Here is a 26,895-nt window from a genome sequence, read left to right as displayed (position 1 = left end):
TCAGAGCATGGCCGGCACCAGGTGGGAGCCAGGAGATTGGCATCTTGGGCTACGTGAGGAGCCTTCGAGGCCCTGGTCACAGACCCGTGGGTGCTAAGGGAGCCTTAGACATCGTCAGTGCTGGGAGAGCCCGCCCGCCCCAGGGGCAGCGACACAGGCCTGAGGGTGCATGGCTCTCATCCAGCAGCTCACTCAGCAAGACCGAAGTCAGGTGGATCTCCACCCCCCAGGGTCTCCTCGGGTTGCAAGCATTACCCCCCAACAGAGAGGACATGGCACTGATCTGGGGAAGCAGACATGGGCCTGCCCGGGGAGGGGGGTTCTCACAGGTTAGTGGTCAGAGGGGAGCTGGGCACAGAGTGGGAGGTTGAGGAGGCTTCCAGGAGATGGTAGTGCCTCAGGAGAGCCCTGAAGGATGAAGCTGAGTCAGCCAGGGGACAGGAGGGGATGTGGTCAGAGGGAACAGCCACGATGGAGGCAGGAGAGGGTGCCTGTGTTCTCAGTCCTCAGCGGCTCCATCCCAGCTGGCATGTGTGGGCAGGGCCACCAGGGGGACCTGAGAATCCTGATGAGCTCCAGCTGCTGCGGGATGTGGGCCCCAGGCAGGGAGCCCCAGCCCAGCAGCCGGGTAGGACCTGTAGGAGGAGCCAGGTGCAGTGCTCAGGAGCTCAGAGCTTATCCAGGTGGGTTCCCTGGAGGAGGCAATCCAGCACAAGTCGTGGTCTATGGGTCGGAAGTCGATAGGCAGAGGTGGGCAGTTGGCACTCTGGACATGTGAAGCGTGATTTAGCGGGGCTTGTACCTGGCATGGCTGGTTTCAGGAGCACATAGGCCCAGCTGATGAGTTTTGAGGGGCTCCTAGAAGCCCCTGCCTACAGAGACACCTTGCCCACTCCCTGATCCTTCACTGGGGCTTGCTCTGCCCATGCGGGCTTCTTTCTGCTGTGTGGGAGGACACATAAGAGTCCTTCCCACTCCAGTGTGAATTAGCCCATCAAACCCCAGGGCACTTTGATGCACGCAGTGCTGTAATAACACCTGTTTTGCGGGCCTACAGGAGGCATCCTGTATGCCCAGAAGGCCTAGGCTCAGTGGGCCTGCAGGTAGGCTGCGCTCTCCACGCACACTCATGTTACTGTCCCCTGACCTCCCATGAGCGTGCCAGGCCCTGTGCTGAGCTCTGTATCCCTGTGGTCTCCCTGAAGAGCATGCGGGGTGACGATGTGTGCCTACTTCACAGGGGAGGCAGCTCAGCCCAGAGTGGCCAGCAGTGTCCCTGGCTGTCCAGTTCTCCCTCCTGGGGCTGGGCTGGACCAGCAGGGAGCTCTGCAGGGAACAGGACGGCAGGGGAGCCACAGACTGAGCCTCCTCCCAGGCTCTGACACACCAGGGCCCCAGGAGAGGTCTCCTTGGGGGTGTTCTGAGCTGGGTGGGGGCCAGGCTACTCCACTCTGGCAGCTGGTGACAGGAGCCAGGCTGCTTTCTCTGAGCCACCTCATCTGGGACACCAGAATAAGGCTTTGGCGCCCTGCACAGGGGCTGAAGTCAGAATGAGGGAGGTCTCTGAGGATGGGGTTGCAGGGAGCTGAGGTTCCTTGTGTGAGTGTGGCTGGACGGGTGTACTTGAGGGAGGAAGTCGGGAGGGTCAGCGAAGGTGGGCCAGTCCCTGGGGCCTGTGGGGTCCCTGAGAGCAGCATGACCTTTGCTCTAAGTGAGGAGGGAGCAGCAGGAAGGTTTTGAGCACAGCATGTGTCCTAGCATGTTTCCAGTGATGGCCCTGTGCTGGGGACAAGCAGAGGCAGGCAGGGCGGAGGCCGGCAGTGGGTCCCACCAGGGTGGTGACCATGACATGAAGGCTGGTTGCTGATGGGGGTGTGGGTATGAGAAGGAGTGAGGCGGGAGGGGTCCTGGAGGTTGCTGCCAGCTTGGAGGGGCAGAGAGGGGCCATGCTGCCCGGCCACGGGGCTTCACTTGTGCCCCCGTAGCAAGTCTTGGCTGGGCACTCTGCCCCTACTGGGGTACAGGCAGTGGGGTGAGCAAGCCAGATCCCGGTCCCGCCCTCCCAGAGGAGGACATCAGCAGGAACACAAGGCCATCACGTGGTCGGAGAACTGGACAGAGGTTCAAGGACCCGTGGGTGGTATGCATCCAGCGGGTGAGCAGGCCTCAGCCAGCCACCGGAGGGGCAGCTTACCATGGCAGTGACTGGCCTAACTCGCTCTCAAGGACACTTTGGCATCGGGGGGATGTGGGACCGGGAGGCCAGCTGTCCAGGGAGCACACTGTGTGGATGGGGGTGGCGTTAGGGCGGAAGGAGGTTGCTGGCTATATTCTTGACTGACCTGGGGGTCCGAGGGCTGGGGAGCGGCAGAGGAAACTCGGGTCCCAGCTGAGGGTCAGGCCCTGGGGTGCTGACTGAGGGCAGAAGAGGAGCTCAGAAGTTGAGCGAAAGGGACAGGTGGTTGTCCCTGGGGTTTGGTGACACAGGGGATTTGGCCAGAGCGGGCTGGGAGGAGCCTGTGGTGAGGAACTGGTGGCCTGCAGAGGAGTGGGCAGTGGCTGGGCCTCCCTGGAAACCCTGGTCTGATAGGGGAGGCACAGCACAGCCTCTTCTCTGGGAGCTCTGATTTGAGGGGCCCGGGGCCCCCTACAACCTCCCCTCAACTCAGGCAGGGAGGGGCTCCCTGCTCCTGGTGCTGGGAGGGGCCCCTGCCCCAGCTCCTTCTGTCACCCTGGACCTGGGGATTGGGGAGGATCAGATGTCACTGACCTAGATTCCTCAGGTCTGAGTCCAGGAGTGGGGGCCTGGATTTATGACCCAGGTATTGCAAGTTTCTGAAGTTAAGACAAGAGGCAGCAAATGGTCTCCCACATGTGGGAGCGGTCACTGTGTGCTCGAGGAAGGAAGGACCTGCTTGTCTTCAAGAGATGGTAACAGGTGTCCCTGCAGCAGGAAGGATTTCAGTCAGACATGGGGAGGAACTTGCAGGTGTTGTGGGTATAAGAAAATGTGTCCTAGAGGTGTAACTGAAAGAAAGAGGGCCGAGGGACCCCTGACCTTTGCCAGGTCAGGGTGTGCCTAAGATACAAGTGAGGGTCCTCCGGTCAGAGACCACAACCCACATGTCCTGCTTGGGGCCAGTCCTTGGCTGATGCTCAGTGCAGCCTGGAAGGCTCTGCAAATGGCCTGGGAAACCTCCGTTGATGGGGCTCTGCCCTGGTGTGGAATGGGCCTTAGGGAGGCCCCCCTCCACCTGGTCTGGGTGTTAGACCATCCTTGAGGGTCCCTTCCAGGTCTGTGTTTCCCAGTCCTGATTGCACAGCTCAGATGTAGGCTTTCGTGTGGTGGAGGGAATGTGAGGTGGTCAGACAGGTAAAAACTGGAATCCTGGCCATCCTGCTGTCTTGCTGTGTGGTGTCCGGCACTCCTACCACCTCTCTGAGTCTCAGTTTCTATATCTACACAGCTGAGCTGTGGATTATTTCCAAGATTAAATGATAAAATGCACAGAAAGGTGTTAACATTGAGATGGGGGAGGGGGCATGGAGACGCTTCCTCTCCCTGTGCTGGAGGTCGGGAGCCCGTGCGTGCTCCCCTGATTCCGGTCGCCAGGGCCTGCGAAGCCAGGGGACACTGGTTGGGGGAGAGACTTAGGCCGGGGGGACTGTGTTGCCGTCCTGCAGGTTCTGAGTGAGCCCAGCAGCTGCCCACCTCCTGGGCCACCAGCCCGAGCAGCTGGTTCTCTGGACCAGGGGTAGAGGTCTCCTGGTCCCCTCCTTGGCTTGAGGCTACAGGGGTAGATCCTGGGTGAACCCCTCAGCAGAGTGAGCAGTGCCCCCTTGCCCTCCCCTCCTCTGGGAGACTGATAAGCTAATTAGTGCCCAGAGCAGGAGCCTGGCGGGGCAGCCACCAGCCTAGGCTGGTGTCCTGCCAGGACATGGGCAGCAGCGGTCAGCCTGGTGCCGTGCAGACCTGCCAGTGCTGTCTGGCAACCTGCGAGGCTGCAGGCCCCAGCCAGCCTGGCTCCCCTCCCCCCAGGCCTTGGGGTGCTGTCCCCTCCTGACCCTCTCAGCAGCGTTTAGCTGAGAGAAAAGGTGGATTCTGGGTCCCTCCCTCCACACAGAGGAGGCAGGTGAGACAGTGTCCAAGCCTGGACCGTGAGAAGTTGAGCTGGAATTTGACCCCAGGGCTGGCCAGCTACAGTCTCCTGATTTGCAGGTGAGGAGGATGGTGGCAGCCGGGCTGGCCTGCTGGGCTCTGGTCTGCTGGTTGGTGACTTGGCCCGGCTGCTGGCTCCTGGAGGGCAGGATCCCCAGTGAGGACCAGTCTCCAGAGCAGGCCCACTAAGCGAGGGGACGCAGACGCCACCGCGGCCTCAGCAGCCTGTGCCTCGTGGCTGCCCCAGGCGCCAGGATCTCCAGATGGCCAAGGACTCGCTTGTCATGGTTGGATGCCAGGGGGACCTGTGCCGTGAGTTGGCAAAGCTCTGGTCCCCTGGAGTCTCTAAGCAGCTGGGCCTGGGAGGGCCTGCCCTTGAGGGGCCGGGACTGCAGGCTGCGGGGCCACGGGAGACAGCAGTGCAGACCCAGACCCTCAGAGGGCATGGGGAGCCACAGCCCCTAGAGGACCAGAGCTCATGGGGGACAACAGCCCAAGGGGACCCCCATTTGTGGGGACCACAGCCCACAGGGGGAACGGTGGCATCCTGCAGCCAGCTGCAGGCAGGATGGAAACGCAGGGCAGCCATCCCAAGCCTGGGAAGTGGTCAACAGGTGCAAGTGCAAGGTCCCTTCTGTGCCACCGTGGTGCCGGGCCAGGAGCGGTCCTTGCTGGGGTCAGCCATTCAAACGTGGAAACGAGTGAGAGTGGAGGGCTGGGAGGACGGCACCTTCTGCCTTGCTGGGCGGGGACCAGTGTTCGTGTCCGGGACGTGCCTTAGTGCAGGTGTGGGAGGGGCACCTGTGAGAAGGCATCACTGCTGCCCCCACCTGCTCCCTTCACAGCTGCTAATGCCCAGGATGATGTCGGCCTCGTGCAGGCAGTGGCCTCCCTAAGGACTCGGAGCCAAATGTCCCCCAAGCAGGGGCCTGATTGTTGCCTGATTGCAGGGGACTAGGTCGAATGTGACAGCAGTGTGGCCAGTAGAGGGGGGTTCCCAGGAGAGGAGATGCCGTCCGTGTGTGGCCTGCAGCTGAGCCTCTCCTGACACATAACCTTTGCCATCGCACTCCCGAGTCCTGTCACGCCACATGCAGGTGACCCCTCTGCGAGGACCTGCCGTGCAGCCCTCTGCCCAGCGTCCCCCAGCCCCAGCTTACAAGGTTTGGAAATGTGTGTTACTAACACCCTTGTCCTTGTCCCAGTGATCTCCATGAAGGATCCCAGGGACCATTTGTTGGGTGGGTGGGCTAGTGGCATTTCGGGGGGCAGACCACACTCAGGGTGCTGTGGTTATGAGACGTAATGGGGCTGGAAACCAGGACTCTGATATCCGGTGGGTAGGGCAGGGGGTCAGTGGAGAGGGAAGGGCCTCGGAGAGCGAGGGCAGCAGACCTCAAAGGGGTCTGCAGGTCCTCTGCTCCCGCTTCTGCCGAACTCACCCCCTGCCCATGTTGCTGACCCTCCACCTCCATGATCAGGAAACACCTGCCTGAATCAGGGGACACCTTCCAGGGGGCACCCAGTCCTCTGCCCCAACTTCCTCTGGGGTCTCCTGGGCTGGGCGCCATAAGCCTGGGGAGCCCCACCACTGAGTCTGTTTAGGGACTGTCGACTGAAATAAAACCACACAACGTGAGAGTTGTGGGGTAAGTCTTACTGGGGGCAAAATGAGGACTATAGCCCAGGAGACAGCATCCCAGAGAGCTGTGAGAAGCTGTTTGAGGAGGCAGGGGAGAGCTCAGTGTTACTTGTGGTTTCAGTGAAGAGGGGGTTGTGTGTGTGGTCAAGCACACACCTAGGCAGAGGCTAGCTGCTGGTAAGGGGGAGCGGCTGTCATCGTTGATTAAATTAGTGTTTTTCTAGATAGGAGACACAAGAATTTGGGCTCATAAAATGTCATGAAAACATCTAACTAACTGAAGGCCTGTTCCACCAGTTATCCCAGAGCACAGAGCACCTCATTCCTGACCTCCATCCTGAACTTCAAGGGTGTGTTGGAGGTTAGAGGCTGCAGTGGCTCACAGTTGAATCCAAGCAGAGTTAGTTGGCAGGTGGCAATGTGATTCAGTCCTTGTAGAGGCAGATGATGGGTGCCAGTGTAGTTAGCAGGACGCTCTGTCCATCAGCAAGCCTGGCGCTGCCCCTCCCTAATCCTCCCCGAACCTGGTCGCCTTGCCCTTCCCCACTCTCTCCAAGGCAGCCAGGTGTGCAGGCAGGTGAGGTCTGAGCTCCTCTCAAGCCCTGGCATGTGCTCTTCTGGCAGAGGAAACCTGCGAAGCCCTCAGTGTTTGCTGCCAGTGTCTGTGCCTCCAACACAGCCAAAGCCTGGGGGACCTGGCCATGGGATCCGTGCTTTCCCTGTCCCCGTTGCAGTGACAGGCTTTGTCCTTATGGCTGCAGGGATGGTCCGTCACTCCTCAAATGTCTGTGTCCCCATGTCCCCAGGCTCTGCCCTCTCCCTGCTTGAACCCCGAGTTAGACTCCTTTGTCCCCAGACTGACCCCAGCTGCCCCCACCCCCTCAGGCCCTCCCCCTGCCCTGGGGGTTCCACCTGCAGTTAAACTGCTCCCAGCTGAGCTCAGTGGCTTTGGTTAAAGGAATGGTTTTGTTCTTTGGAAAGGCTAAGCCAACCGAATGAATAGTGACATTTAGGTCTAGGGCCAAAGAGAAATCAGTTTCTTCCTAGCACCACTTATGCTGTGGGCATAAAAACAGTTAAAGTGGAAAACAGTCACCATTCCTTACAGAGCTTTAGAGTACTTAGTGGCTCCTTTGGCCAGAATAGGAGTTACAGAGAAATAGGAAAGACATCGCCTAATGTTTTCTGGGAAAAGACGGCTTTTTGTACAACTACATACTCTATCCCCCAAATTCTTACATGTTGCTTTTATGGAATAAAAACTTGAGTGTATAAATATATATATAAAATACACATATATATTTATATTTTATAACATGTGGATGTACGTATTGAATGGAACATACATATATACATACATATGTGTATGTATATATATATACACACCATTCAGTATATCACAGTAATTAATGACCATGGAGAAAATTAGTTTTCTCAAATAAAGATAGCCTACGAATAGCTTTCCTTCTGGAATACAATTTTGAAAATGTTTAACCTTAACTACACCACTAAGTGCAGGTTGACGGATGATTACACAGATCTTAGGAGCAGTGATAAAGTGATAAAGACCACTATCAGGCCATCATGGTATCTGGGCTCGCAGGTTTGCGTGAACTTGGATTTGAGGTACGTCGGAGTGCTGGTGGCTTTTGGGTTCGCGGACAAGCACTAAGACTTACCGCCGCCCCTTTGTGTCTACACACCCGGTCTGCTTTCTTCATTAGGCCCCACAGCCTGGTGGTGAGCAGATCAGGGCCGAATTTACCACGAAGTGAGTTCTGATCCACAGCAGATGTGATCTGTGCTGAAATGTGTCTTGTCTTCGGTCATCTGTTTACACAGTACTGCAGCTGACAGCTTTTTCTGTGTTTTAGGTAAATGGAGTCGATCTAGCAGGCAAGTCCCAGGAGGAAGTTGTTTCCCTGTTGAGAAGCACCAAGATGGAAGGGACTGTGAGCCTTCTGGTCTTTTGCCAAGAAGATGACTTCCACCCGAGGGAACTGGTGAGTACATTTGGAGCAGCTGAGAGATTTCTGATGCACAGAAGCCAGGCATCTGGGCCTGCGACCGGATGGTCAGTGTTTACTGAGACATTTTCCAGGCAGTTTCTATATTTCATCTATCTTTCCACCTTAACATATGACAAGCATTCTTTTCTCATATTTCCTGTTTTGGAAATAAATATCCACAACTTTGACTGCAGGGGTATTTGAAAATCAAATTGCAGGGATGTTTTCTGGGACAGCAAATGTTTATTACTAGACGCTTTCAGTTGGGCTCATTGAATACAGAGAGGTCAATTATTTGATAAGTGTCACTTCAAAGGCTGATGTTGAAAGCTTGCCATGTTTACTTCATAGGACACATTTTCACATTTCAAGTTTCCATAGTACATGCAGTGAGATAAAAGATTCTTGCTTACCGTTACATGAAAAGGAGGAACTTAATTAAATAACATCAATGAAAATTGAAAGATCTGAAATGCAGTAAGCCCCAGGGACATTAATTACTAATACAGGCATTATTTGGAATGATGTAAATGAGATGAAAATGAAACCGCGTTTGTTAGCAGACTATTTCACTTTTTATACATCTGTCAATATATCTGTTCCATTTACATAGTATTAGTGCGAATGAAATATGTATATTAAATTGACAGTTCTTTGCATGCTTTTCTGCAAAAAGTGGTAAGTTTCATTTATATGTAAAAACAATATAATTGGAGGAATCACGTTTATCTTTTATTTTGATGAGATAAGAAAATGGCTTTACTTCAAGTACAAGTTGTATTTCAATTAGTTCAAAACAGATTTCTATTTGGGTCATTTTTGGACATTTGACATGTCTTTCAGATAGCGTTTTCTTTATAAACAACAAGTGATCCATATATACTGGAGTGGGCAGGTTTTTGGGGCACAGTTCTCAAATTTGTCCAATAGCCCCAATTCTCTTAGGCTAATACTTCAAGCGTGGATGTGTCATGGTTAATAAAAATTGCCTTTCATTATAAAACAGAGAAATTTTAGTCATAGGCCTACGCCCATCCCTTGGTTACACGCACATTTACAATCTACTGTGATTCCATGGAAATTTCAGATTGTATAGGGCTGAAAAGTGAACCCTTGTGTTCTCAGGAGATTTTGAAAAAATACAAAAACTTCATTTCTTCATTTAAATTCCATTTTCCTTCCACTGTTACCCAATTTTGTGCTTAAAATGCCACTGGATCCTAAATCCGGAATTTTCTCTATTACATTGTAAATGAGCACTTAAAAAAAAAAACAAACAACTCCGCTTTTGATGTGATTTGATGGAGCCTCATCCCTTCCCCAGTGCACCTGGGTCTGGCTAGTGGCTGGCATCACTGGGCTCCCGGAGCTGAGACACTGCAGCTGGGGACTCGTGCAGCATCAAGCCTGCTTAGGGTTATTCAGGTTCTTCTGGTCCAATTTTGATCTTCCGGGCTTCTGTTTTTCCCTTCTACTGCCTACTTTTTTCCCCCTCTTGGTTATTTAATTTATTGTTTGTGAGCTTTCAATTAAGGAGTGAGCCAGTAGGTGTCACTTTATTATTCACATTGCAGCTGCTAGTCAAGATTCAAAAGAATAAAATTCTGAAAACTTAAAGGGGGGCATTAAAAATGATCTTTAAATCCAGTTAACAGAACTCTTTCCCTCTGTTTGGAGTGTCTGTGTTTAAATTCTGTGTCTAAAACAAAATGCTTTTATCAATAAGTGTCTTTTTCTTATAAGTCAATCTTAGAACTATCTATGTTATGAAAGCAGCTCCATAATACATGAAAAACCCACTTATAACTTGTGTAATATTGTATAAGGCTTGTGGTTCAGACTGTGGTTCAGATGCTTGTTATCTAGTCTAGCTCTCAAATTATACTGTATCTTATAATTTAGATTGAGTTGGAAAAATTAGACAACAAAATTGGAAACAGTGCCAGGAAGAGAAAAGCAGTTTGGTGAGATTTGTTTTCCTCTAGGTAATAAATTCAGGATGTACTGTGAATGAGCAAGTAAAAATTTACATCTAGAAAAAATTTAAACACACACACACACAGAAGATAATGTAACCACATTTAGTGAAAGTTTGAAAGACGAGAGTAATATAATCACCCACTATATATTTTGTAGATTTGAAGAACCAACAATTTTTTCTTTAGAGTAAAGCTTTGTGTCCCTGTGTGTTGAAGATGGCTTTGGTCCATCTGTATGTATGTTTTTCTTCAGTTCTTCTAGAATGCAGAGCCAAGGCAGATGCAGATTCCAAAAGAAATGGTAAGAGCTTTATCTTTTGCAGGATGTAGGGGTGTTGGCAAGATAAGTGGAAGTAAGTTCTTACTGATTAGTTATGAAGTTATTCATCCTCTTGTCCTGGCTCATAGTAGATACTACGTAGATTTATTAAATTCCAACGTGATCTTACCTTAGGGTGACTTATTGCTGCTACCCCGAACTGAGAATATTTTGTACTTATTTTTGATCAGACAGGGATAAGGAAGAGACATTAAAGGCTTTCCTATTCACCTGCGTAATAAAGGGACCAAAGGTGATGAGTTTAGTGGCTTGACATTAAGTATACAAAGGACTTCATGAATTGTGAAGTGCTACATAATCAGTAGCAATAAAAATGAAAAGGGGGAAAAGAAAATTGAATTCAGGCATAGAAAAACTAGGGAAGGCTATAAAGGTACAATAAAAGTGTCTCACAGACAGGAAAAGTAAAATATGGTAGCAATTTTGCTAAACATACTCAGTGTCATAGTAAAAAACACTTAAAAATTTTTGTGTTTTATCAGTTAGTTATTCTAGCATATTACAAGGGGTTAATTCTTATTAACAGAAGTAAGTTCTCAGAGCTTAGATTAAAATGTAAAAAGAGTTGTGTTCTATTTAGAAGATAGTTCCTAATGCAGGCTGAAGATAATGGAGAAGGCTGAGTTCCAGCAGGCGGCACTAACACAGTGAGGTGAGGACTGCCAGTCTCTGAACTCACTTTTTGTGTGAATGCACTGCCTGGGGGTAAAAAGGGAGGGTGTTTTATGTTGGTATATGATACCATCCAGTAGAAATTCTAACAGGATCTTTTAAAGCATTTAAGCCTTTATTAAGCACAAAAACATATCAATCCCCCATTCTTGTGAGTAGAATGAAAATTTAACAAACCACATCCACAGTGAGTGATGCTAATATGTATTTTTCCAAAATTTGTCATATTAGGCAGGCAAATACATAATATGAAGAATTTTAATAACATAATTAACATTATTAATAACATAATTAATTTTTCTTTATACAGTCATATACAGACAACTTTGAACCTAACAAAATGTTATTTTCAGATATTCCATAATTAACAAAATGGATGAAAATCAGACCTCAGAAGAAAATTACTAAACTACCTTGAGAATAGTACACATTTATAAGTTTAGGTTGTAGGTAATTCATAGCTTTCAGTCTTTCCCACATCAGTCACAGTGATATTTGTGTGTGTGCATGTGGAAGGTCCCACTGGACAGATTGATTCTAAACAATTAAATGGTGCACAAGAATGACTTTATTTTAAAAGACAGTAATAATGGCAAAATGTGCTGTAAAGCCAAAATACTTAAAATAGCATGATACCGTTACAGGAAAAGACAAATCGATCGTTTAAACACATTAGTGGTAGTGGAAGCAGTCCTGGTGTGTGTGCGCACGTGCATGCGTGCGTGTGTGCTGAAGACAGCATTTCCAAATAGTGGTAAAGAGTGGTTTGTTTAGTGTCTAGAAGAGTTGGCCATTCACTTTAAAAAGTCAGGTTCCTTTTTCTCACCATACACCGAAGTAAATCCCAGTTGATTATGAAATTAAACCTTAGATGTTACCAGAAAGTATTGAGAAAATCTGTGACAACTTCTGGGTTAACTTTGGATGGTGAGCACTTGGCCATAGACGTGACAAGCCCCCGTGTCCTAAGAGAAAAGATGATAGATTTTTTTGTACGTACCAACTAAGTACCATGTGCAGCAGTGACCTCACTGTGAAATGGCTGCATCATAAAGGTTGAATGCAGGAGGTGTTTTCCAATGTGACCCTTGGGTGAAGAACCACTCCTTTGGCAGCTTAACATCATAGAATGTTCTGGAAAAGTGAAGGACTTGTATCTGTTTGTGCCTGACATGGTCTGAGATGGAAAACGGTGAGATGAGTAAAGAGCAGGGGCAGTCCTGGTGAGGAAACTGAGGGCCAGCTCTGAAGCTGGCAGTCGCGCAGGCAAGGAGCGGCCTGGGCTGTGTGCGGGCTCCTGCCGCTCGCTGGCACAAGCGGTGATTCCAGCACCTGAGCAGAAGGGATCAGATCCACGCAAGTGCATCTAACTTCCAGTTTGAAGAGGGGATTTTTTTTTCTGATGAGAGTTTTCCATGTAAGGAAATGCAGTTTTTAAAAATTATTTTCTAGATGTTTTCTTTCTGGTATCTTGCTCTTTCTTTGGCCCTCTCGCAGCTGTGCCTGTCTGTGCGGCACCATTTTGGGCTGTCAGAGGGTTCGTGTTCAAATGAGCATTTAGATGTTGACTTGCAGGATCTCTGCCTCCTGTACCTTTTGTTGGCAAGTCACTAGATTCATCCAAGGCACAGAATCCTCTGACATTATGTAAAGGTCACAGTGATTGGAAGCACCTGGAGAAGGGAGGGGCCTGAAGCACGGGACGTTTGTTACTGGATTGTCACGGTGACCCTTAACTGGTGAAGCCAGAGAGATTTTTAAAAGGTCATTTAGGTAGATGAGGAGGGCTGCACCAATGGCTGGTAGACTTTCTGAATATTTGAGATGTGGCTTTCCTGAATGCCTTCTTAATGTATTAATGAATGAGAGTGGGTGACCAGAAACCCAAGTTTTAGGTCATCCACTCAAAATTGGACCAAAAGCTGAATTATTTAGCGTTGGCTCAAGGTCACTTCTTCCAAGTCCACAACAAACCCCTTTTCCTTTCACAAGTGTATTACTTGATAGCTTACCCATGTGGCTGTCCAGCCTGGACAATACCTGGGTGTATTATCTGGGTTCTCCAGAGACACAGGACCAATAGGAGGTGTGTGTATATGTGTATACAGACAGAGACTTATTATGAGGACTGATTTGTATGCTTAGGAAAATGGAAAAGTTCCCTTCTGCTGGGTGGGCCAGCAGAGCAGGCTGGAGCCAGGGGAGCCCATCACGCAGATGAGGGCCAAAGGCGTCTGCTGGGGAGCCCCGCCTTGCTCGTGGAGGTCTGTCCTCCTGTTCTGTACTGTTCTTTACCTGACTGGGTGAGGCCCACTCATGGAGAGTAGTCTATTTTATTCAGAGTTCACAAATTCTAATGTTAACCTCATCCAAAAATACCTTCCCAGTGGACACAGAATGAACCATCACAATGGAGGAGTGAATTTACCTACAGACTCTCAGGCCCTGACTGACCGAAGTGCCTGTTTGTTCTTCGGGCTTCAAAGGACTATGCAGATGTGCTTAGGAGCTGCCCCCCCAGAAGCCCTGGTGAGATCCACAGAGGAGTATAACTGCATCCTAAATGAATTCAGAGCTACTGGATACATGGAGGGTGATCAGAGATGAAAGCAGACTGTGTGGATAAGATAGAAAACATGTTTCAGTGTCAGGAATTCAACATGCGTTCCAAGAAGGCTCATGGGATCTCACTACAGAAGCCGCAGGGATGCGCTGAGGAGGTTGGGGGACCTCCCTGAAGATCAGGAAGCATCTTGATAGGCCAGCGTCAGAAAGGTTACAGCTTTGACTTGGGAAATTTAATGAGCTACTCAGTCAGGCTCATTTGACTATGGTGGTAGTAGGTGTAAGGGCTATCTACTGTCTTGACACCACTGTAAATTAGGGAGATGGCCCCATGTACAATAGAATCAAAATACTTATGAATAAATGTAGCCAAAGAGGTGAACACCCTGTACACTGAATAGTATAAGACACTGATGAGAGAAGTTAGAAAGACAAAAAGAAATGGAAATATAGTTTAAGCTCACAGATGGGAAGAATTAATATTGTTAAAATAGCCATATTACCAAAAGTTATCCATAAATTAAGTGCAATCCCTATCAAAATTCCAGTGGCATTTTCCACAGGAAAAAAAACAACAAACACCTAAAACTTACTGGAACCACAGAAGATCTCTAGTAACTAAAGCAATCTTAAAAAAGAACAGGGCTTGGCAATGTCACAATTCCTGATGTATATCATTATCTATATTACAGAGCTGTCGTAATCAGAAATATGGTAATTGGCATAAAAACAAACACATAGAACAAGAGAGCCCAGAAGTAAGCCCACAGATACCCAGCCAATTAACGTATGATGGAGGAGCCGAGCATACACCGCGGGGGACGGACAGTCTCTTCAGTAAGCGGGGATGGAAAGACTGGACGGTCATGTGGAAAAGACGGAAGCTGGCCTCCTGTCTTGCACAGTGGGCTTTTTATGTTACAGGAAATAATGTCTGCTGACAGTAGAACATTCAGTCAAGCACAGAAGAAAATGAACACCACCTGAACTATGTGATATGATCGCTGCCATTTTGATGTATATTTTCCGTGATTTTCTCTTCACCTTCTAGCCGATCTGTATCAGGATGGAGGTCAGTATCAGGCAGCAAGCAGACGTCACGTCTCAGGCACAGGGAGGACTGGTCTACCCCTCCTCCTGCAGCTTTCACTGAACGAGCAGACAGACGTGAATCAGTTTGTGAAAATAGGGTATCAGGGCTTACCATGGGGGAAGTACTGGAAGTTGTGAAAACCCAGAGGATGAAACCACACTTCTTAGTCAAATATTTTTCTGTCTCACTTAATGGTTTTAAAGACACTTTTTAGCTGATGGCATTCCATTATATATCTGCATCTACCTCACTTATTATCATGCATGTCCGTTGTTTTCAGTTTTTAGCTGTTGTAATTAAAACAGTGAACATCATCACAGTTTTTAATCTTTGCTTACAACCACAGGGTTTTAGGATTTATTGCCAAAAGTGGTATGTCTCGGTTAAGCGAGGAGCGGAGCACGGAGGCGTTCGATCCGCGTTGTCAGACTGGCTCTCCTGGGTGTTGTGGCTTTCTGTATTGTTACCAGCAGTGAAGGAGGGTGCCCACTTCACCACACCTTCTGCACTGCTGAATGTCTTTACTTAAAACTATTTTTTTCTTAGCAATTTGATAGCTTCTGTTGCAAGTGAGGTTGAGCCTTTTGCTTATTTTTTCATCCACTCATCTTTCTTTAATGAAAACTCAGGCACACCCCTTCCCCATCTGTTGTGGGGGTCTCCAGCTTTGTGTTATTAAGTTATGAGGTGCAGTAAAGTTACTTGTGCAGTTAAGACACTAACTCTGTGGAGTATGGAATAGGAAAGCAAGCAAGATCACAGTGGCGCAGCGAGCAGGGAAAACCTCTGCTGCTGTTTCCCTGCAGGCGCACGTAGCCCTGCTGAGGCCAGGCATGAGCTTTCCATACCAGGCTATTCCGACACTCACTGACCGGAGTTAGCATGGACCCCACAGGTTAAGGGCTCCATCCCCCAAAACTGTCTCACCCCAGAAGCTGATTCCAGGCTACCCACAACATCTGCCTGACTTGGCTACAAATCAGAGGTTCCCATGACCCTCTCCTTGGGTTTGATCATTTGCTAGAGTGACTCGCAAGCCATGAAAACAGTTGACTTGCTGTTGCTGACTTCTTACAGAGGATGTTTTAAAGGATGCAAAGAACAGTGAAGGCTGGAGGTTACTGTGCTCAGGCGCCATGGTCTCTGTGTGGATATGTTCATCCCACCCTGGAAGCTCGTGGAATACTGGAGTTTTGGGGGGCTGGGGGGCTGCATCATGCAGGCGTGGTGAATTACAGCATTTCCAGCCCTTCTCCCTTCTATGAGGAATGGGGGGAGAGCTGAAAGATCCAAGCGTCTGGTCATGACTTGGCAGCCGCCCGGAGTCCACCCAGAGTCACCCCATTAGAACAGAAAGACACTCCTGTTGCTCAGGAGATCCAGGGGATTTAGGAGTTCTTGCCAGACGCTTCTGTCACTCGGGAAGTTCTGAGGGCTTTTATGAGCTTGTACCAGGAACTGGGGCCAAAGGCCACAATATCAGCAGGAATGGGAGGCAGATGTAGATACGTGTTTATGTGTGGATGTGTGTGTATATGTATCTGTGTGTGTATGTGTGGATGTATATGTGTTGTGTGTGTGTTTATATATATGTAGGTGCATATACATGGATGTATATCTATATGTATGTGTATTTTCTAATGATTTCATAAGGGATACAGTGTGTGCTGGGTCCTTTCTTTCTCTGAGCCCCTAATCTACTGGACTCACAGCTGTCATTCTGTGGTCTCATTTAATATATATATGTATTTCTTTTGAATTTCTCAGTATTTCATGCACTCTTACAAAATCTTCATATATTGCAGCCCAGAGAGTCCTCTCCTGACGGTTACTTTTTGGCCAAGTAATATAATCAACGTTTACTCTCTTGTTACCCATTTTGCATATGAAGTGCAGACTGAGAGTGGCCTGTGGGCCAGCTGCGTCCCCCTGTGGCTGGGACTGCTGTCTGGGGAGGAAGGAACACTAGGCTTTAGTGCTGACCACTTGCCACTGGTTTCTGTCTCTGCGCAGGTGCAAGTGTGCAAGCTTCTGTACTGCTGCTCTGAGGATGGTGGGAAGGTAAATAGCTTTCGTACTGCCAGGCGGTACCTTCCCTGCTTCTGACATGCTTGCACAAGTGCCCTGGTTTTCTGGGCACTAGGAGGCAAAAATGCCAGTGACTAGTGGCCAAAGGAAGATGTGACAGGCTGCACTGACGGCAGATCACTTGGGGTACGCACGTGTCTATGTGAGGGATGTGATGTGTACTTGAGTGACATGTACAAATGGCTTGAGGAGAAAAGTAAAGGAAAAAAATATTTACTGTATTTCTTTATAAAGGACTTGACTCAAGATACGGTTGATATAGTCCAGAATCTGTGTGGAATAGCAGTCAAAGGTGACACAAAACAAGCTTCTTTTGAATCAGAATGAAGAGATGTCCATACGAGTAAGACTTTGGAAAAGTTCTGTATGATGTAGAATTTAAAATGGTTTTTGAAGAGCAGATTTTTAAAAAACATTTTGCTGCCAGTAAATTAGGCTCTAAAAGCTGGCATTAATTTCAGTCTTATATCCAGAGCCAAATGGATTAATGAAATATCAGAGGAAAAGTACCATCTCTCACTTACATGTTTTTAATGATAATAATGACTTAAGACCTGATAAGAAAGCTTGAGAACGAATATGATTTGCATCTTGCAGCTTTTCTAATAAATGAAATGTTCCCATGGAGAACATGGCCTCCTTTAAGACAGGCTCAGAGCAGAGCACGTCAGGAAGTGACTTGAACTTGATTAAAATTTCTTCTCATAGATTCAGCCAGCCCCTTATCTTGATTTCCAAGTAGAAGGAAAATGAGAATTTTAAGCCTTAGTAAAACATTATGGAAATGTCAAAATCAGTAAAGATTAAAAAAATCACACTGAAACTATGAATCAGTAAGTGACCATTAAGAACCTTCCAGATTTGAGGCAAATAATCGTACTGAATGATCTGACCTAAATGTGCCCAGCAAAAAACTGTCTTTGGTTTCTCTGTCTTTTCAAGTGCAACTTCCCCAGGAATATTCATACTGCTTCTGATTCACAAAGTGAATTTTATCTTTCAGTTACTTCTGAATTTAAAATGAAAGGGGCTGAGGTAGGTTTTGATGCCATGTTATGTTTCACACGTGAAAAGTCACGTGCATGTCTCTGTAATAGGTTTTATGCTGAGTTAACGATGTTCATCCAGACACAGTCCTCGTCTACTGCTTGTGAATTGCTTTGAACTGTATGGATAAAAATTAAACTTTATAGGGCAAAACAAGTATATTGAGATACTTTGCATAGGAAATATGATGTCAAGATTTTAGTATGAGTATTTGATGTTCATTTCTCACCAATAACATTGATTTTACTTGAGCTATAATTACTCCCTGGGAATATTTTAAATAGAAGAAGTCTTTTATAATGAGCACATAAAGACTTCATTTTGATTTTGATACTGAAATGCATTTACTTTGTGCAGTTAACAAAGGTGTCATCCAGGGTCTTTTAAATTTGTTCTTTTTAATCTTCTTTATTATATAGTTTTCCTGTTTTTAACATGTTAGTGATCTTTTTGGAAACATACCTTGTCCTGATAACTCCAAGGGTATCCTTTGAGATGGCACAATGAATGTTAACATTGAATATTAGTAAATTAGAAGCTTTATAGATCATATTATGGATTTAGAGACTTAAATATAACATCTCTTAGTGATAATCTTAAAAAAAACCTTACTGATAAACTCTGTACTTCCAAAAATTATTTCATCTAATTGAGATATTTGAGATTGCATGTTAGGTCCCCAAAATCCTTTCTAAAACTATTTTATCATTATTATGTTAATTTTGATAACTATTGGAAAGTTTTAAAAAATTAGTTGGGATACAAAGAAAAAATTGGAGTCTACACGCATTTTCATTGCTCTGCAGTAGCCTTATATTTGTGTAACTGGACACTCTGTAAAACTACAGTCTTTAAAGGCTGCATTAGGTTCTAGTCTAACTAGGTCCCACTAGATGTTTGGCCATTCTTCCACTGTAATCTGGTAAACTCCAGCTTGAATGACTGAGCAGATGGAGAAATTTTCCAAAGTTGGGAAAAGTGGGATGAGGGATGAAGGATTTAGTTGTGGTTCAAAGAGCTTGTGACACCTGTGTGTCCTGTGGCTGGAAGCACTGGGTTTGATATGGGATTCTGGCCTCTTTGGAGATGGCCAATGTCGAGGTCCAGGTGGGGTCACTGAGGAGGGTTCCAGAAGGCAGGCAGCTTCCCCTTCAGGTGTCCCGCAATTTTATATGTCATCTCAATGCATTTCATCAGGTTATACTTGAAGTGTTCATTTCTTCCATGCTGTTTTAGAGAAGAAAGGTAAAACTTTGTGTATCTCCACTGTGTCGTGTCTGAAACAGTCTCCAGTCACACTTGGCCACGAAACAGTCTCCAGTCACACTTGGCCACAGTTTAGACGGGGAAGCTGGCGTGGACAACTGTTCGACTCAGCAGCTTTGCTGGGGTCACACCCGCCCGCTGTACTAAAGTGCCGCACGGCCCTGTGGGAAACTCCCGCTGGCGCTGCCTAGCTCCCCTTTGTCTCCCAGATGTTGTAGGTTAAAACTCCCCGGTGGCTCTCTGAAAATGAGTATCTTTTTTTCTGCTGACTTTGTGTTGTCAGGGTTTGTTACTGTGAATAAAGGACACCATTAGTGAACATTCAAGTGTTACCAACATTGAACATTCCTAGTGGAAAAAAAGGGACAAATGAGCTATGTTTACTTATTTTGATTCCTGCCTTCACTGTTTTTCTCCTGTGGTTTAAGAATATGTAAACAGACAAGAAAAGAAACAAACCAGAATTGGAGGCGCACACATGTCTTTTGTCCTCCTGCTGTATTTCCCGTCATATTTCTCAGAATCTGGTTTACACCTAATTGTTTCAGTTGAAGCAAGTGCCACATGAAAGACTTAGCAGCTGGTCCCAGGAATGATCTGGACGTGGTGCTGATGTGCCTGGTCCTGGGGGTCTCGTGGTGGAACTTTGGTGGAAGTGCTGTGCCTGTTATGACCAAAGAACTACTCACTTGTGGTCCTTGGAAGGTAGCAGAAGGAAATACTGGAGCATAACATGTGCCACTTTGTCTCCCAGTAGAAAGCAGAGGACGAGGATCCTGCTCTCACACCCAACAACACCAGAAGTTTCTCATCTTCAAAGTTCGGATCAATGACTCAGGATCTGCTGGTCTGGGCGTCAGTGTCAAAGGAAAGCAGCCTAAAGAGAATCACACAGACCTGGGGATCTTCATCAAGTCCATTATTAACAGAGGAACAGCATCTAAAGTAAGCAGGTATCAACTTTATCGAGTACTCATGAACCAAGATGTTTAGTTACAACCCAGTGTTGAAAACACATAAGCTGTAGGGAAGAAACCTGGCCTCTACCCTCTTAGATGTGGTATCTGTGGCCTGTGAATTAAACTGACAAAAGACAGATTCATGGGAGGGAACATTCACTAATTTTATCTATGTTAATATTTCCAATTTTATGGGTATGGGGGTGCCAAAAAGAAGCAGTGAAACCCTAAAGAAGTGCTTAGCCTCAGAAGCTTCTGGACCAATTTAGCAAATGATGATGCAGGGTGGAGTGGTGATCAGACAAAGGAGGTTTGGGCTTCCAGGGCACGCACTGTGGGATGGCAGGTACATGAGGGAAACGGGTGGCAGAGAAGGTTTCCATGTAAGGCTTGTTTGCCTGGATGCGTCTCAGTGCCATCTCCATCTTTGCTGGTGAGGGTTACTCTTCCCCCAGCTCTGGGAGAGTGGAGGGGACACCTCCACGAGGCGGACTCCAAGGGGGAGCAGAGGCTTCCTCTTGTGATTGCCAGGTCTCAGTTACCTTCCACTCAAAATAACCCCAATGCCAACATGGTGTGTTTTGTGGCAGCGTGTTCTGACAGCCCCAACACTTACGTGTTTTCCACAATCAAACAACCAGGGACATCACAGCACTCTCTCACGTGGGCGTGGCACTCAGGCCTTCAGCTTACCATTTTTTAAACTATTTTTTAAAAATTGAAGTCTAGCTGATTTACCATGTTGTGTTACTTTCTGGTGTGCAGCGTGGTGATTCAGTCATACACATACATACATACTCACTTCCATATTCTTTTCCATTCTGTTATTACAAGGTATTGAATATAGTTGCTCCTGCTATACAGTAAGACCTTGTTCATTTGTCTTATCTATAGTGTGTGTTTGTGTCTCACAAAACTCACAGCCCTTGGTCATTCTGGGGCAATGGAGATTGTCTGTGCAGACTTAGCACAGGTCCAGGCACAGAGCTGCCCACAAGAAAGGTTCATCTCTTCCCTCCCCCTCCTTCCTGGGGGTCACGCAGCCTGTTTCCCAGCCTGGGGAAAATTTCCTGGCTGGCTGTGAAGGGGGCTCTCCTCCCCAGCTGGCTAATAGCCTGGAGCTTTCGCACATCTTGGGTTGTAAATACCCTCTCTGGGTGTCTCTGGAAGGAGGAAAGTAATCACTTTGTGTCCTGTGAATCAGTCTGCTGTTCTGGTAAACAGAGTATGATAATGACTTATTTACAAACGTGTGAATGACTGAAGTAGACACAGGGGCCACTTACACAGCAGCATGCTGCTGTTCAATTGGGCATAATCCATTCATATTAAAGCCATCCCCCCTTCCTTTTTTTCCTTTTTAAAAATTTTTTTAATTAAAGAAAGCAACTTCTTTTATTACAGACTCTTTCACAGTACTGATTGTCTCCTGTCTTCTTCCCAGGATGGAGGCTGCAGGTGAATGATCAGCTGATGATGGTGAACGGGGAGTCCCTGCCGGGCAAGACCAACCAGGATGCCATGGAGACCCTCCTCAGGCCCATGTCCACTGAAGGGAACACGCGGGGCGTGATCCAGCTCATCGTGGCCTGGAGGATCAGCAAGGACAGTGAGGTAAGAGGGACAGGGACAGACGGCATCCCCAAGTGGGAGCAGGACCAAGCTCTGTCCTGATGTGGGCACAGAGTGCCCAGTCTGGGGCTCTGCGTTCTGCACAGGCTGTTGTGCTGTCAGTGTGCTGTGTCTGGCGCTCTCGGTTCTGGGATGCACATGGCCCCAAGTGTGCACTTGCAGGTGTGTTGCCTCCTCCGCAGACAACACTGGGGTCGGTCTGAAAGCACTGCGGCTGGGTCCCCATCTTGAAGAAGGGCCGCCCCTTCCTGCTTGAGCTGACAGTTCTCTTCTGGTGGGCAGTGTTCCAGGAGGGAGGGACATGGACACAGTGGCCTCTCAGTCCCTGGCTTTTCTAGAGTGGGTGCCTCCTGCAGAGTCCCTCTCATGGAGGGGGAGAGTTGGGAAGTTGTCAGAAGTGTAATCCTCCCCACTCTGGCCCTCCCTGTCACCCTTTCTCCTCCACTACAGGACTGAGTCCGCCTGTAGTGGTGTCTCCTGCCCGATGCTCCAGTGGGGAATCCATGCGCGCTGCCATCTGGGATGTGGGAGGAGGGGAGGGACATAGCCTCTCTGAAGGGGATGAGCATCTGTGTCCCAGAGAGTAGAACCATACAAAGTAGAGGCATACTTTTTTGTATAGCGGGTGTTTCAAAATTGTGTATTTGTTAATTTATATTAGAACCTGAACAAGTCTTTTCAGAAATCTGCCATAAAGTCTGTGCCATTTAGAGGAACCAGGTGGGGCCTGCTTGTTGAAAGTGTAAAGTTTGTAGTTTGTGTTTTTACTGATACTCAACTCCCCACATTTCGAAATCAGCTTGGCGGAAAGGACCAGCAAACCCTACAAACTGAAAATTATATCTAAACTGCTTAGGTGTTTTTCTTAATTTTAAAATCTGTGTTTAGTAGCAAAAGCAAGCTTTTCCGGTTGTGGTGATGGCTCACCCGATCCCAAGATACAATCAGATTTGCAACAGAAACATGCGCTTGAACTCAAAGGGTAATCAGTGGAGAGGCCACCAGTTTTTGAAAGCTTATTGACCATTGACTTATTTTTTTATTGTTTTTACTTTTGAAATGGAGAATGAATTAATGGTAATTAACAAATTAATTTCCACAACAACAAGGGAGCAGTGTAACCTTAACTAAAAACTGCACAGTAGAAGACAAGGGGAAATAAAACATTCACTTTCAAATGATAAATATAAATGCTGATCTCTGAGTATACTACTGGATTGATTTCCTTGAGTCATGATTTTCATTGGTTTCCAGATCATTCACTAATTTTAATGTAAGTCCCACAAAGAGCTCTGTGACCAGTTCTCCCTAAGACATTACAAGACACAGTGTTCCTTACTAGGTCTTTTCCCAAAACTGAGTAATTTTGTTACTGCATGACAGGTCAATAAATCAGGAGATGAGATGTTGGGGCAAGGAATAGTGACTTTATTTGGAAAGCCGAAACACCGAGAAGATGGCAGACTAGTATCTTGGAGTAACCATCCTGCTCCGGACAGAATACAGGCTCCTTTTATACAGAGAAAAAAAAAAAAAAGGAGGTAGTGGGGTTCATTGTTGCAAACTTCTTGCTGTAGGAATGCTTTATTCTTGCAGCCCTCCATGTGGCTCAGGCCATGGTGTCCCTGTAAACCCCCAACAAAACAAAGGTTATTCTCTATTTTGCAACTTGCCATCTCCACCTTAGTGCAGAAGTGTTGACATCCTTAAAGGTCAGAGCCTGGAGAACAGGCTCTCCTGTCTATCTCAGGCTAAAGGCAACGTTGTTTCCCAAAAGGTGCAGAGCTGGCAAGGCTAAGCCTAGAAAGCAAGGCACAGTGGTTAAAATTAAAGGAACAGATCCAATATAAAGTCAGATTTGTTCTTTATTACAATTTCAGCAGATGTTCACTGAGCATCTACTACATTCAGGAAATATATTAGATCCTGGAGATCTGGTGGTGAATACAGCAGACAGGGCTCCCTCTTTCAGTGTTCTGCTGGACAGCAGATCACATCTTTATCTCTAAAAGCCAACTAAAATTTCTAACACCTTCTCAAAGTTTTCTTTCAGAGAAAACCATTGAATGTGAGGGGAGTGGATCTTAAAATGTGAGGCATGGACTGGAGGTCAGCATCCTGACTTCAGATGAGCATCCTTGTCCGCAAACCTGCACCAGCCTGGAGTTGTAATAGAAAAGAGCAAATCTGACTTCGTATTGTATATGTTCCTTTTCCTTTAACCCTGTGCCCTGTTTTCTAGGCTTAGTCTCACTAGCTCTGCAGCTTTTGTAAAACAATGTTGCCTTTAGCCTGAAGTATACAGGGCAGCCTATTCTCAGGGCTCTGACCTTTAAGGATATGAACACTTCTGCACTCCTGTAAAGATAACAAGTTGCAGAATAGGGAATAACCTTTGTTTTGTTGGAGGTTTTACAGGGGCACCGTAACCTGACCCACAGGGACAGCTGCAAAGGATTCCAAAAACAAAGAATTCCTGCAGCAAGAAGTTTGTGGCAACCAAGCACACTCCCTCTCCTTTTTAGTAGAAAAGGAGCCTGAAGCCTGAGTTGAGAAGGGTAGTTCTCCAAGACGTTAGTCTGCCACCTACTCAGTCTGCCGACTCTCCTAATAAAGTCACTGTTCCTTGCCCCAATACTTCATCTCCTGATTTATTGGCCTGTCCTGCAGTGAGCAGAACAAGTTTGGACTTGATAACAGTGATCTGGTTCCCTGTCACCCTGGGAAACAGCTGGCGTTGGGGTCCCCCTGCAGTGGCTCTGGAACTCATTCGGGTCTGCATGTGGATTTATGTAGGTGAAAATGGTTTAAGTAAGGGAACACTTAAAAAGAGAAGAGCATAATGATTTTGAAGTTCATGCTAATTAAGTACCAAGATCTGAAGAAAGTATTCGGTGTCTAACTAGATATTAAGCTAGGAGCCCAAAGCCTCAAAGTCAAGTCTCGCCATTTCCAGGACGACAACTGTAAAAGCCTGTAGTAAACCCTACCGCAGTGCTTACTGGGAAGACAAAATAAGATTACGTATGAGGAAGTGATTAAAAATTATAGAGCACCATAGAAATACGAAGTTTAGCTACTACTGCTATGATTGTCTGGGTCATCCACAAGGCTCTGGATTTTCAGTATGCTCTGTTGTAGGATGTTGCATTTTTGAATAAAGATGAATTTGAGAAAGTAATACATGTGCTACCACTTAAACACACTGAGATTCACATTCACTTGCCCTAATCGCCAGCACAAAGGCAGCCTCAAAGTCCACTTAGTTTCTTAAGTGAAGGTGGAAATTAAATGGGACTTGTCACAGCTCATAAAGCTCAATTCTACATTAAAATATTGCCTGAAGAAGGAAAGCCTCAAGGCATAGTTCTTTTTTGACAGGGAAAAGATCCAAAGGAAAACAAAATGAAGGAACAATCTCCCTTTGGTTTATAATGCATATAATTGTACCCAGAACATTTTTGGTTTAAAAATAATTAATTGTATAAATGCATATTTATTTCCAAAGTGTTACCAGCATTCAAGGGCTGTTTCCATATGACAGAATTTCTAAAATATGTGTCCTTTGACCAAGATGAGCCTTAATATTCCCCTCAGCTGGACTAACCTTTAGAAAGATTTCTCCTGACTACAGGCCCTTGACCTCTTATTTCTTAGAGCATATACTTCAGAAAATTTGGAATTGCACATTCTTTCTCTGCTCTTTTGAGATGCAAATCTTCTATAATCCTGGAGTGTCTTTCTCAGGGCCCTGGGACTGGCCCTCTGAAATGTAACCATTAAGGAAGGGAGCCCCTGGTCTCTGGGAGAGCTGGGGCCTAACTGCAGCAAGAGTGACTTAGTAACTGCAGCAGCCTGGTCACCCAGGCCAGCTCCCCACCAGCAGCCCTCAGCGCTTTCCCGCTAGTTCACCATAGCACTTAAAAACCCTCTCACCGTTTGTTCTGGAAGAGCGGAATTCAGTTTCTCTCTTCTACTGCAATAGCTTGAATCTCTATTGCAAAAGTCCTGAGTCAGGTCTTCCTTAGCTGTTCATCTGGTGCAGTTTTCCTTTGACCCTTCTTTCTAAGGTGGGCATTTTGCTTCTTGGTTAAAAGCCCACTGGGGACAGAGCTAAGCATTACCGCTACTTGGCTAAGTGGTTATTTGACACAACTCTCAAATATAAGAACTGTTACCCAATGGTGGCAATATGCAACTAATCCTATTTCTCTAAGAAAACCACAATTTACAAAGTTAAAATAAAAATTCCACTAATACCCCGCGTATCTAAACATCTTAGCCTATCATGTGTAGCAGAGCTCAGTCCTACCTGTTCAAAGATGTTCTTTCCAGCATCTTCATCCTGCCCAATGTCTTCACTAGTCCACTAGTGATATCTTCCTTTGCATCCCTACCTCTCAGTTTGCCATTCTGTCCTGAGATTCACTTTCTCCTCCTCCAGCTTGGGTCTTCTCACACGCATTAGACAACCTTTCTTATTTATTCCAGCTCTTGTCTTTCCTCACCTACTCTCATGTGCTTGTGTTCTGCACCACGAAATTCAGCAGTTCTTTGAATCTGGGACCTGTTTGTACCACATCTGTTTCAGGAGCAATGCATACGAGAAATGAACTTGTAGTAGGTTGATAACACTGGGTTGTCAGCTAATAACAGTAATAATTATGAGAGTATGAAATCTAACATGAACTTATTTCATATCTCACTTAATCTCTTTAATAAACCTATGACATGGGTACTTTTATTACACCCATTTCTCAGGTTAAATAACTTTCAGATTAAATAACTTGCCTGATTCCCTTTCACTCCATCCAGCCTAGCACTAAACAATGGCTAATCTACTTTTTGTCTCTATCAATTTGCCTATTTTGGACATTTCATGTACAGTAGAATCACAGTATATGTGATGTACTGTGACTATCTTTCACTTAGCAGAGTGATTTTGAGGTTCATCTGTGTTGTAACATGTCAAACTTCATATTTCACTCCTGTTTATTGCTGTATAGTATTCCATTATATGACTATACCACATTTTAAAATCCATTTATCGGTTGATGGACATTTGGGGTGTTTCCAAATTCTGGCTATTATGCTACTATAAACATTCATGTACAAATTTTTGTGTGGACATATGTTTTCATCTCTTTTGCATATGCGTCTAGTGGAATTGCTCGGTCATATGGTAACTCTATGTTCAACAACTTTAAAAACTGCCAAAGAGTTTTCCAAAGTGGCTGCACCATTTTACATTCTCAGCAGCAGTATAAGAGGGTTCCAATTTCTCCATATGCTTGTCAACACTTGTGACCTGACTTTTGGATTATAATTATCATCATAGGTGTGAAATAGTATCTTATTATGGTTTTAATTTGTGTTTCCTGTTATATAAGTATGCCAAGTACCTTTTCTTGTACTTACTGGTCATTTGTATATCTTCTTTGAAT

At 46.4% G+C, this 26,895-nt stretch overlaps 1 protein-coding gene across 7 annotated transcripts in view; it reads left to right on the top strand.

The window, feature by feature from the left end:
- Positions 1 to 26,895, top strand: part of LOC140690923 (adhesion G protein-coupled receptor B1-like) — a 124,389-nt gene that overhangs the window by 86,883 nt on the left and 10,611 nt on the right. For 2 of the 7 annotated variants that reach the window (XR_012066285.1, XR_012066282.1), the window contains 3 exons: positions 7,676 to 7,804; positions 19,618 to 19,805; positions 21,264 to 21,433. Coding sequence is in view for 2 of the 7 variants with exons in the window: in XM_072953151.1 (XP_072809252.1) it covers positions 7,676 to 7,804; positions 19,618 to 19,805; positions 21,264 to 21,285 (339 nt within the window). In the remaining 5 variants the exon portion in view is untranslated. The other 5 variants (XR_012066293.1, XR_012066294.1, XR_012066307.1 and 2 more) reach the window with 5 other exon arrangements.

Source organism: Vicugna pacos, chromosome 3 (assembly GCF_048564905.1).
Source record: "Vicugna pacos chromosome 3, VicPac4, whole genome shotgun sequence".
Classification (NCBI taxonomy): Eukaryota; Metazoa; Chordata; class Mammalia; order Artiodactyla; family Camelidae; genus Vicugna; species Vicugna pacos.
Note: the sequence above shows the minus strand (reverse complement) of the source record. Positions and strands in the feature narration are given on the sequence as shown.